The sequence below is a fragment of the Mya arenaria genome, chromosome 4, assembly GCF_026914265.1.
Source record: "Mya arenaria isolate MELC-2E11 chromosome 4, ASM2691426v1".
Classification (NCBI taxonomy): domain Eukaryota; kingdom Metazoa; phylum Mollusca; class Bivalvia; order Myida; family Myidae; genus Mya; species Mya arenaria.
Window position 1 is genome coordinate 73,353,684 of NC_069125.1, and position 12,989 is coordinate 73,366,672.

Below are 12,989 nucleotides of genomic sequence, written 5' to 3' on the forward strand. Positions count from 1 at the left end.
GTTCACCATAAAATATACAAAATAACTTAAAATTAAAATTCAACAGTCGACAGAAAATTCTGAATATTTTACTTTTCTTTCCATTTCTGCTGTTTCTTAGTTGACTCTGCCTTTCAATAATGGATCCGGCCAGTTATGGCGGCTGCTTCAAAAACACGGAAGTGATGCTGAATGACGATTGTCAAGACCCAAAGGGTATCTAGATTGTCCATTTATTTTGTCTGAACAATCAAGTCACATAGATTTTGCACATACACATATTCAGTACCATGGTACCAGTACAGTAGGCGATTAGTTCTCAGACACTTTTAAGAGGTTCTTTCATCGTTTTGAAATTCGGAATATTCACCTATTGTTTATATATCATTATATGATTGTGACCTTATATAAAAAGGATATTTAACTTCAGCTATTCTTCTCTTGATTTTATGTAAAATTAAGCGTTAAGAATAATTTAACATGATTTTCTTTGCCACTTGTACCAGTTAAAGAAGGGGTCAAATTCTAGTTTGACAGGAGTAGTTTTGCGGGTGCCTCAAAAAATAGTCAGTATTAGCTCGAGTCACTTGAGAGTTGTCGCCTAATAATATAGGCCGTGGTTACAATTGACTGCTGCATAAATGTACACATATTATTAAATAAAAAAACAACAATGTTTTATTAACGCTTTAGATCTGCCTGATGACATATAATATTATGAGCATGTTCTCAAATCTCATTTAAGGCTCAAATTATCATAAAGTGAATGTAATCTTCATGTTCTGAAACATTACTTCCATGACAGCACTTCACTTTAGTGCTGTAAAATTCTTAAAAAAGGGTGCAAATAATGCTGTATTTGAATGTTTTCTATTGTCATAAACATGTACATGTACCTAAAGTTGTCTCAAAAAAAATTCCTGATGTTAACGTTACAGAAGATATAAACTGTCAAAACAGGACAATAGTGAACTAGAAAAAATGATTAAGACATGATCATATCCACAAGTATACAAATGGCTTTCACTCAAGTTCCTCCATTCATAAAGTAATTTCAGTTAAGAAACTAGTTGCACACACATCTTCTGATTGTGCCATTTACTCATAGTGAAAGAAATTGTGATAACGATGGAATCATTAAGAAAAACAATTTTACTTTCAAACAAAAGTACACTTAGATTGAATGCATTCCTCTTTGGAGGAAATCAAGATGAAGTTCATATCAAGATAACTTAAGGCTAGTACATAAGGCATTATCCTGTTATTAGCCAGGTTTTCAACAAAAACAGGTCATAGGAATGGTGTAAGTTGTTGGGCTGACAGGGTGGCATCAAACTAGGGGTTTCCAGCAAGTAACTTAAGTTTCATTCATCATAAGGACACCATACTTGGTGTATAGTTAGAACAGGTTGACAGCTGGCTTGGGATTGCTTTTGGGTCTACTCCATCAAAATGTCATGGTCACCATACTAAAACTAGAAAAAAAAATCCAGAGAACAAATACAGTTTCTTTCATCACATGGATACCAACCTCTGTGTATAAAAAGAACAAGTGGAGTGCATGCTTGGGACTGCTTTTGATTCTGTTCTGTCAAAGGTCAAGCTTACAACTACGGGTACTAAATATAGATATTGTGTTTGGTCAAGGTCACTGTTACTAAAAACAGAAAAATGGTTGGTACTGAAAAAGTTTAGTTAGAGTTGACATATTGTGACCAAACTTGGTATATAGGAAGAGTTTATTGGGACCTTTCATGAGATTGCATTTGGAGCCCATAGGGCCAAGGTCAAGGCCACTGTTACTTAAAAAGAAAATTGGTCAAAGCTGAATAACATAGGGTTACTAGTTAGGGTTGAAATATGGTGACCAAACTTGGTATGTAGGAAGACATTATTTTCTTCAGTCAATCATGAAAACCTGGTTTCGTTACTTTGTGGTGTTTCTTTTTTGTTATTTGAAACATGTTTGCATACTTAATTCACAGCACAGGTGGCAGTTATGTTGACCTAACCACCTTAATGACAAGGGCTTCTCTCTCCCCCTTCCCTTATTGGTTTGGAACAAATTCCAAATAATAGCCATATGTAATCTCATACATAAATGTTTTTGTTTTTTATTTGGAATTTGAGAAAGTTCAAGATCGTTGCGCATGTATAAGTTGTTGTTGATGTCACATTGCAGGAGCTGTTGTGGAGGCCGTGGTGGATGAGCTCCTCGAGGAGGTCGGTAGAACATACAAGGACAATGGGAAAAGTAATGTAGATCAAAAGATGATTCTTAGTTGTCACACTATATATTTTAAACTCAATAAATGTTAGAGAAAATTGAAAACCATCTGTTGAAAGTCAATACTAAGTAAATGTTTTCGTAAAACTCAAAATAAAATGAATGGTTTGATCAGATTTCATTTTAAACATATATATATATATATATAGTTTATAATGTCGGAAAACCACACTATTTTTATTGAAAAGTACAATAATGATTTTTGTAGGCATTTCATGTGTATGTGTAAAAATTCTTGTGAGCATTTGATGTGCATGTGTAATGAATCTTGTGAGTGTTTGATGTGCATGTGTAATGAAACTTGTGAGCATTTGATGTGCATGTGTAATGAATCTTGTGAGCATTTGATGTGCATGTGTAATGAATCTTGTGAGCATTTGATGTGCATGTGTAATGAGTCTTGTGAGCATTTGATGTGGATGTGTACTGAATCTTGTGAGCATTTGATGTGTATGTGTAATGAATCTTGTGCATATGATGTGCATGTGTAATGAGTCTTGTGAGCATTTGATGTGCATGTGTAATGAATCTTGTGAGCATTTGATGTGCATGTGTACTGAATCTTGTGAGCATTTGATGTGTATGTGTAATGAGTCTTGTGAGCATTTGATGTGCATGTGTACTGAATCTTGTGAGCATTTGATGTGCATGTGTAATGAGTCTTGTGAGCATTTGATGTGCATGTTTACTGAATCTTGTGAGCATTTGATGTGCATGTGTAATGAATCTTGGGAGCATTTGATGTGCATGTATTATGAGTCTTGTGAGCATTTGATGTGCATGTGTACTGAATCTTGTGAGCATTTGATGTGCATGTGTACTGAATCTTGTGAGTGTTTGATGTGCATGTGTAATAAATCTTGTGAGCATTTGATGTGTATGTGTAATGAATCTTGTAAGTGTTTGATGTGTATGTCTAAAAATATTGTGAGCATTTCATGTGCATGTGTAATGAATCTTGTGAGCATTTGATGTGCATGTGTACTGAATCTTGTGAGCATTTGATGTGTATGTGTAATGAATCTTGTGAGCATTTGATGTGTATGTGTAATGAATCTTGTGAGTGTTTGATGTGCATGTGTAATGAATCTTGTGAGCATTTGATGTGCATGTGTAATGAATCTTGTGAGCATTTGATGTGTATGTGTAATGAATCTTGTGAGCATTTGATGTGTATGTGTACTGAATCTTGTGAGCATTTGATGTGCATGTGTAATGAATCTTGTGAGTGTTTGATGTGTTTGTGTAATGAATCTTGTGAGCATTTGATGTGTATGTGTAATGAATCTTGTGAGCATTTGATGTGTATGTGTAATGAATCTTGTGAGCGTTTGATGTGCATGTGTAATGAATCTTGTGAGCATTTGATGTGCATATGTAATGAATCTTGTGAGTGTTTGATGTGTATGTGTACTGAATCTTGTGAGCTTTTGATGTGCATGTTTAATGAATCTTGTGAGCATTTGATGTGTATGTGTACTGAATCTTGTGAGAATTTGATGTGCATGTGTACTGAATCTTGTGAGCATTTGATGTGTATGTGTACTAAATCTTGTGAGCATTTGATGTGTATGTGTACTGAATCTTGTGAGCATTTGATGTGCATGTGTAATGAATCTTGCGAGCATTTGATGTGTATGTGTACTGAATCTTGTGAGCATTTGATGTGCATGTGTAATGAGTATTGTGAGCATTTGATGTGCATGTGTAATGAATCTTGGGAGCATTTGATGTGTATGTGTAATGAATCTTGCGAGTGTTTGATGTGTATGTGTAATGAATCTTGTGAGCATTTGATGTGTATGTGTAATGAATCTTGTGAGCGTTTGATGTGCATGTGTAATGAATCTTGTGAGCATTTGATGTGCATATGTAATGAATCTTGTGAGTGTTTGATGTGTATGTGTACTGAATCTTGTGAGCATTTGATGTGCATGTGTAATGAATCTTGCGAGCATTTGATCTGCATGTGTACTGAATCTTGTGAGCATTCGATGTGCATGTGTAATGAATCTTGTGAGTGTTTTATGTGTATGTGTAATGAATCTTGTGAGTGTTTTATGTGTATGTGTAATGAATCTTGTGATCATTTGATGTGTATGTGTTATGAGTCTTGGGAGTGTTTGATGTGCATGTGTAATGAATCTTGTGAGTGTTTGATGTGTATGTGTAATGCATCTTGTGAGCATTTGATGTGCATGTGTAAAATGAGTCTTGTGAGCATTTGATGTGCATGTGTAATGAGTCTTGTGAGCGTTTGATGAGGATGTGTAATGAGTGTTGTGAGCATTTGATGTGCATGTGTAATAAGTCTTGTGAGCATTTGATGTGCATGTGTAAGATGAGTCTTCTGAGCATTTGATGTGCATGTGTAATGAGTCTTGTGAGCATTTGATGTGCATGTGTAAAATGAGTCTTCTGAGCATTTGATGTGCATGTGTAATGAGTCTTGTGAGCATTTGATGTGCATGTGTAATGAATCTTGTGAGTGTTTGATGTGTATGTGTAATGCATCTTGTGAGCATTTGATGTGTATGTGTAATGAGTCTTGGGAGTGTTTGATGTGTATGTGTAATGAATCTTGTGAGCGTTTGATGTGCATGTGTAATAAATCTTGTGAACATTTGATGTGCATGTGTAATGAATCTTGTGAGCGTTTGAAGTGTTTTTGTAATGGGGAGCAGTTGATGTGCATGTGTAATGAGTCTTGTGAGCATTTGATGTGTATGTGTAATGAATCTTTTGAGCGTTTGAAGTGTTTTTGTAATGGGGAGCAGTTGATGTGCATGTTTAATAAGTCTTGTGAGCATTTGATGTGCATGTGTAATGAGTCTTGTGAGCATTTGATGTGCATGTGTTATGAGTCTTGTTAGCATTTGATGTGTATGTGTAATGAATCTTGTGAGCGTTTTAAGTGTTTTTGTAATGGGGAGCAGTTGATGTGCATGTGTAATGAGTCTTGTGAGCATTTGATGTGCATGTGTAATGAGTCTTGTGAGCATTTGATGTGCATGTGTTATGAGTCTTGTTAGCATTTGATGTGTATGTGTAATGAATCTTGTGAGCGTTTGATGTGTTTGTGTAATGGGGAGCAGTTGATGTGCATGTGTAATGAGTCTTGTGAGCATTTGATGTGCATGTGTAATGAGTCTTGTGAGCATTTGATGTGCATGTGTTATGAGTCTTGTTAGCATTTGATGTGTATGTGTAATGAATCTTGTGAGCATTTGATGTGTTTGTGAAATGGGGAGCAGTTGATGTGCATTTGTAATGAGTCTTGTGAGCATTTGATGTGCATGTGTTATGAGTATTGTGAGCATTTGATGTGCATGTGTAATGAGTCTTGTGAACATTTGATGTGCATGTGTTATGAGTCTTGTGAGCATTTGATTTGTATGTGTAATGAATCTTGTGAGCGTTTGATGTGTTTGTGTAATGGGGAGCAGTTGATGTGCATGTGTAATGAGTCTTGTGAGCATTTGATGTGCATGTGTAATGAGTCTTGTGAACATTTGATGTGCATGTGTAATGAGTCTTGTGAGCATTTGATGTGCATGTGTAATGAGCCTTGTGAGCAGTTGATGTGCATGTGTAATGAGTCTTCTAAGCATTTGATGTGCATGTGTAATGAGTCTTCTAAGCATTTGATGTGCATGTGTAATGAGTCTTGTGAGCATTTGATGTGAATGTGTAATGAGCCTTGTGAGCAGTTGATGTGCATGTGTAATGAGTCTTCTAAGCATTTGATGTGCATGTGTAATGAGTCTTGTGAGCATTTGATGTGCATGTGTAATGAGCCTTGTGAGCAGTTGATGTGCATGTGTAATGAGTCTTTTAAGCATTTGATGTGCATGTGTAATGAGTCTTGTGAGCATTTGATGTGCATGTGTAATGAGTCTTGTGAGCATTTGATGTGCATGTGTAAAATGAGTCTTCTGAGCATTTGATGTGCATGTGTAAAATGAGTATTCTGAGCATTTGATGTGCATGTGTAATGAGTCTTGTGAGCATTTGATGTGCATGTGTAATGAGTCTTGTGAGCATTTGATGTGCATGTGTAAAATGAGTCTTCTGAGCATTTGATGTGCATGTGTAAAATGAGTCTTGTGAGCATTTGATGTGCATGTGTAAAATGAGTCTTCTGAGCATTTGATGTGCATGTGTAAAATGAGTCTTGTGAGCATTTGATGTGCATGTGTAAAATGAGTCTTGAGAGCATTTGATGTGCATGTGTAATGAGTCTTGTGAGCATTTGATGTGCATGTGTAAAATGAGTCTTGTGAGCATTTGATGTGCATGTGTAATGAGTCTTGTGAGCGTTTGATGAGGATGTGTTATGAGTGTTGTGAGCATTTGATGTGCATGTGTAATAAGTCTTGTGAGCATTTGATGTGCATGTGTAAGATGAGTCTTCTGAGCATTTGATGTGCATGTGTAAAATGAGTCTTGTGAGCATTTGATGTGCATGTGTAATGAGTCTTGTGAGCGTTTGATGAGGATGTGTAATGAGTGTTGTGAGCATTTGATGTGCATGTGTAATAAGTCTTGTGAGCATTTGATGTGCATGTGTAAGATGAGTCTTCTGAGCATTTGATGTGCATGTGTAATGAGTCTTGTGAGCATTTGATGTGCATGTGTAAAATGAGTCTTCTGAGCATTTGATGTGCATGTGTAATGAGTCTTGTGAGCATTTGATGTGCATGTAAAATGAGTCTTGTGAGCATTTGATGTGCATGTGTAATGAGTCTTGTGAGCATTTGATGTGCATGTAAAATGAGTCTTCTGAGCATTTGATGTGCATGTGTAAAATGAGTCTTGTGAGCATTTGATGTGCATGTGTAATGAGTCTTGTGAGCATTTGATGTGCATGTGTAAAATGAGTCTTCTGAGCATTTGATGTGCATGTGTAAAATGAGCATTTGATGTGCATGTGTAAAATGAGTCTTCTGAGCATTTGATGTGCATGTGTAAAATGAGTCTTGTGAGCATTTGATGTGCATGTGTAAAATGAGTCTTGAGAGCATTTGATGTGCATGTGTAATGAGTCTTGTGAGCATTTGATGTGCATGTGTAAAATGAGTCTTGTGAGCATTTGATGTGCATGTGTAATGAGTCTTGTGAGCGTTTGATGAGGATGTGTAATGAGTGTTGTGAGCATTTGATGTGCATGTGTAATAAGTCTTGTGAGCATTTGATGTGCATGTGTAAGATGAGTCTTCTGAGCATTTGATGTGCATGTGTAATGAGTCTTGTGAGCATTTGATGTGCATGTGTAAAATGAGTCTTCTGAGCATTTGATGTGCATGTGTAATGAGTCTTGTGAGCATTTGATGTGCATGTAAAATGAGTCTTGTGAGCATTTGATGTGCATGTGTAATGAGTCTTGTGAGCATTTGATGTGCATGTAAAATGAGTCTTCTGAGCATTTGATGTGCATGTGTAAAATGAGTCTTGTGAGCATTTGATGTGCATGTGTTATGAGGCTTGTGAGCGTTTCATGTGTATATATGTATACAGATGTTTGTGTGACAACTGACATTTAGTTCTATTTGTTTCTTTTCAGTTCCAGATGAAGTTCTATCAGCGTAAGTAATATAGAATTTTTACAAAAAACACACCATTATTTCGTATAAAGATACAAGTCAAATAAAACTATTTTGAAATTCATTCACAAGCATGAAAGTTTGATAAAAACAAAATAAATTTTAAAAATTAAAACAAACAACAAAGAAAATTAGAAATAAAAATGTTTAGCTTGAATCCCTGGATGGCGAGATGAATATGTGACCACCCAACCACTGAGTTATTTAAAATTCAATATGTAATGACTAATGGGTGTTTTGTAACAAGATAAACACAATTCATGATTTCATCAGAATATCTCCACATTGCAGCAAAATGTGTCAACATTCAAATGTTAATGCTTATGTTTATTTTACTGGTTAAACGAACATACTTCAGAACACTTCTTCTTATCAGGTAGAAGGTGTCTGGTAATAAGAAGTGTTCAATAGCTCTAATGCAAACAGTTACTATGTTTGTTTCTGAATTATATTCTCTTGCAATGTACAGTCAACATGGCTCAACTCATAGCACATATCCGGCGATGACATTTGTATGAAATGTTGTTGATAGCCCACATATAAAGCAAACAGTGCTGTTGTTAAGAAGTTGTTTCCCATCTGCAGGTTGAACAATGTGTTCCAGTCAAGCCTGCTACCAGCCCTGGAGCTGGTGGACAGTCATAACGTCACCAAAGTTACCTGCCCCGCTGGCCGAGCCCTCTACCAGGTTGGGTACACATGTCTGGTTCAACTTAAATTTTGTAGTTGTAGTTTTATCATTTTGTGAGTTAATGTCAAAGCTGTCATAATTATAAAGATTTATCTTTCAACTGCAAAATTTATTTATATGTGTGCCTTAAACGTAATGCATTTTGCATGAGAGGTGTGAGCTGCAACAATGATTATGGTGTCAGCTTCACCTTGTAATAACAATAAAAGTATTATTTGTAATAATAACATCTTTATCTTCAGATGGTTACACATCAAGACATATAACAATACAACTTAAGGCATATTCAATGCAAAACACATATTATAACTGTTCATAAATCTACATGTATACTAAAGTTAGTGAAAAACAACATACCAGTATTTTTTATAAAAGATCCCTTTTTAGCTCACCTGAACACAAAGTGCTCAAGGTGAGCTATTGTGATCGATCTATGTCCAGCTTCTGTCGTCCATCGTCCGGCATCAACAATTGGTTATAATCATCATCTTCTCCTAAACCGCTAGGACAATTTTAATGAAACTTCAAAGTTCAAAGGAGTGATCCTTGGTTGGTGCTTTTTCAAAATTGTTCAAAGAAATGAATTCCATTCAGAACTCTGGTTGCCATGGCAACCTACAGGAAAAACTACAAAAAAAAATTGGCAAATACTATGAGTCCTAGTGCTTAAATATTTGGTGTGTAACATTGTCTATTGGTTATCTACCATGTTTATTCAAATTATGACCTTGGAGAAAAATTGGCCTCACCCCGTGGGTTAAAATGTTCATTATAAATACATTTTGTTAAAATCTGATAGTTATGTAAAGTTTACTCTTGAAGCAAGGGCAGCAAGTTTTGCTATATGGTCTCCCTTTTTGTTGGAGATTGCACTACTTTCTATTTTAGTAACAAGGGAATAGATTTTAAATTTTATTAAGTCTTCAAAATATTTTTAAGGTAATTATTGTACATGTAGATTATTGTAAACTTCATGTAGATTATTCTAAGCTACAATCTTATCTTTTGTGTGGATAGTGAATAAGCCTTATATAAAGAATATTTTGATTGTACACATGTGAAGAAGGGTGATGTTGTCCTAGATGGAAGAAGAGATTATAAGTATCTTCCATGGCCGAGAGTGTAAGATAGGTTCAAGGGATGAATCTTTCTTACACGAGCGGCTATGGTAGATGCTTTTTCTCCCACTTCAGTTAAACAAAATTAAGTAAAAATGTATTTTTTTGCCGGAACTCTTTTGTGGTTAGTGAAAATAATTGCGTACGGATATGCAATAATTCGTGGTTGTCATGGATATTCGCGCAGTGATTCAGAGTATGTAAATGGTCTGATCGGTCTTTAAATAGTTCTAAGAAGAGTGAAGCATTATTTCTTGAAAGGTGCGTGAAAACTGTTTTCTGGTGACATTTGAAGCGAGAAATAATTAACTCGCGTTCTAAATATTGCCACCAGACAAGGTTTCCATGATGCGCTACAGACGACAGTCTTCAACAAGGGAGGTAATTACAATGTGGTGACCATTTAAAGAAGATCCATACGGGCATTTTGTCTTCGCCCGTGGGCAAGATAAGAATTTCTAGCATGGTTAAATTAATGGATCTACTTATCTGAGGTGGCAGAAAATATTAGTCGAAGGTGCTAAATATGTACCGATATTTGATTTTTAGAGCTTAAGGCAGTTTATTGATTTTATTGGATGGTGCACTGTTTGTTGTTTGTGTGTCTATACTAAAAGTTCTTTCAGTGTGCAAGCAATTTTACATAGTTTTGTCAGCCTGCAGGCAATTGAACGAAGTCCTGTCAGTGTGCAGGCAATTGAACAAAGTCCTGTCAGTGTGTAGGCAACTGAAAAAAGTCCTGTCAGTGTGCAGGTATCTGTACATTCAGTTGATTAGTAGTAAAACTGGCACAGTTCACATATCCTGTCTGTATGATCTTCAGGTAATTGGCAGTTCAGGCACACCATACACATGCTTTCTGAGCAGCCGCTACTGTTCCTGCCCCTCTTACCAGTTTTCCTGCCTCAAGAAGGGGGACCACCTCATGGTACGTATTTAATGACCAAACCTGAACGCAACTAGTTTAACAGAGAAATACTGTTAATGGCTTCTTGAAATTCTTCGTAATTTGTGACAACTGTATTTAATATTGAAATACAGACCAGCATACTCCTGGTACATATTTAACTACCCAGGAAGTATGGGATTAATCTCTTTAGATGTGCCTAACTATAGATATTAAGTACATGTTAAGTATGTTACATGTGTTTCAGTGCAAGCATGTGCTGGCTGTGAGACTGTGTGAGGCAATGGGTGGTGTACGGGAACTGGATGTCACCAATCAGGAGATCACCAACATGCTCAAACAGCTCGAATGAACACTGGGATAGCTGCAATGTGAACGCTAGGAGAGTTGATGCTGCGGTGCAAATTATTATATGGAAATCATATAGTCATATCAATACAATAGCTGCTTTTGAACAAACCTTAAGTTCACCTAAGGTTAAGTTTGCTTGATCAAGCATGTCAGTATGTTGGTACATTGAGCAAGTACTGAAAAAAGAACTTACATTACCAAAATTACAATGTATTAAAAGTATGTGTTGTGGTTTGATGTGACTTACTGACAAACAATTCCAAGTTGGTACACAAACCTATATAAACACTTTTATATGATTTTTAAGACTCTCTCCTTTTACACTGAACGATTTGTGGTGTGCATTGGGTATAAAACTGTTACTGAGAACTTGCGAAATTGATAAGAAAATGAATTTGGTTGCTTATAATTGATTGCGATATTTAAAAATTGTTGATTGGCATTTTTTTTATAAAGTGTGATGATAATATTCATCCTGTTTTTTCATTCTGGTGCGAAAAATCTGACCCGATGGCAAGTGCAGAAAATGGTTACGATGTATGCCGAGTAACCAGCCACGCAGCATGCCCAAGGGTCGGTTTTATCAATCTAGAAATTATTACCCAAACCGAAAACTCATGATGGTTTTTTTGTCTTGCAAACCATAATTTTCAATTGGTGTGAAAATTTACATAGAAAACACATTTTTGTGCATTTCAGAAAACAGCACGTATGATTTTGTTCACTGATGTCATTATGCATGATGCATAATAATTGTAGTTAGATTGGTTGGTGCTTTTTCAAAATTGTTCAAAGAAATGAATTCCATTCAGAACTCTGGTTGCCATGGCAACCTACAGGAAAAACTACAAAAAAAAATTGGCAAATACTATGAGTCCTAGTGCTTAAATATTTGGTGTGTAACATTGTCTATTGGTTATCTACCATGTTTATTCAAATTATGACCTTGGAGAAAAATTGGCCTCACCCCGTGGGTTAAAATGTTCATTATAAATACATTTTGTTAAAATCTGATAGTTATGTAAAGTTTACTCTTGAAGCAAGGGCAGCAAGTTTTGCTATATGGTCTCCCTTTTTGTTGGAGATTGCACTACTTTCTATTTTAGTAACAAGGGAATAGATTTTAAATTTTATTAAGTCTTCAAAATATTTTTAAGGTAATTATTGTACATGTAGATTATTGTAAACTTCATGTAGATTATTCTAAGCTACAATCTTATCTTTTGTGTGGATAGTGTTATAAGCCTTATATAAAGAATATTTTGATTGTACACATGTGAAGAAGGGTGATGTTGTCCTAGATGGAAGAAGAGATTATAAGTATCTTCCATGGCCGAGAGTGTAAGATAGGTTCAAGGGATGAATCTTTCTTACACGAGCGGCTATGGTAGATGCTTTTTCTCCCACTTCAGTTAAACAAAAACAAGTAAAAATGTATTTTTTTGCCGGAACTCTTTTGTGGTTAGTGAAAATAATTGCGTACGGATATGCAATAATTCGTGGTTGTCATGGATATTCGCGCAGTGATTCAGAGTATGTAAATGGTCTGATCGGTCTTTAAATAGTTCTAAGAAGAGTGAAGCATTATTTCTTGAAAGGTGCGTGAAAACTGTTTTCTGGTGACATTTGAAGCGAGAAATAATTAACTCGCGTTCTAAATATTGCCACCAGACAAGGTTTCCATGATGCGCTACAGACGACAGTCTTCAACAAGGGAGGTAATTACAATGTGGTGACCATTTAAAGAAGATCCATACGGGCATTTTGTCTTCGCCCGTGGGCAAGATAAGAATTTCTAGCATGGTTAAATTAATGGATCTACTTATCTGAGGTGGCAGAAAATATTAGTCGAAGGTGCTAAATATGTACCGATATTTGATTTTTAGAGCTTAAGGCAGTTTATTGATTTTATTGGATGGTGCACTGTTTGTTGTTTGTGTGTCTATACTAAAAGTTCTTTCAGTGTGCAAGCAATTTTACATAGTTTTGTCAGCCTGCAGGCAATTGAACGAAGTCCTGTCAGTGTGCAGGCAATTGAACAAAGTCCTGTCAG

At 35.9% G+C, this 12,989-nt stretch overlaps 1 protein-coding gene across 1 annotated transcript; it reads left to right on the top strand.

Annotated features, from left to right (window-relative positions):
* The first annotated feature begins 133 nt into the window (after positions 1-133).
* Positions 134-12,917, top strand: LOC128230210 (zinc finger SWIM domain-containing protein 7-like). The gene is made up of 6 exons (XM_052942286.1): positions 134-195; positions 2,162-2,233; positions 7,830-7,851; positions 8,455-8,557; positions 10,502-10,606; positions 10,833-12,917. Exons 1-6 carry the CDS (start codon positions 165-167, stop codon positions 10,935-10,937), a joined length of 438 nt encoding a protein of 145 aa, XP_052798246.1. The 5' UTR covers positions 134-164; the 3' UTR covers positions 10,938-12,917.
* Positions 12,918-12,989: the final 72 nt, after the last annotated feature.

Bases quoted from the DNA above. Each gene is read 5' to 3' on its own strand.
- LOC128230210 (XM_052942286.1), top strand. From the start codon at position 165: ATGCTGAATGACGATTGTCAAGACCCAAAGG. The intron at 196-2,161 runs GTATCTAGATTG...GTCACATTGCAG, and splicing joins CGATTGTCAAGACCCAAAGG to GAGCTGTTGTGGAGGCCGTG. The intron at 2,234-7,829 runs GTAATGTAGATC...GTTTCTTTTCAG, and splicing joins ATACAAGGACAATGGGAAAA to TTCCAGATGAAGTTCTATCA.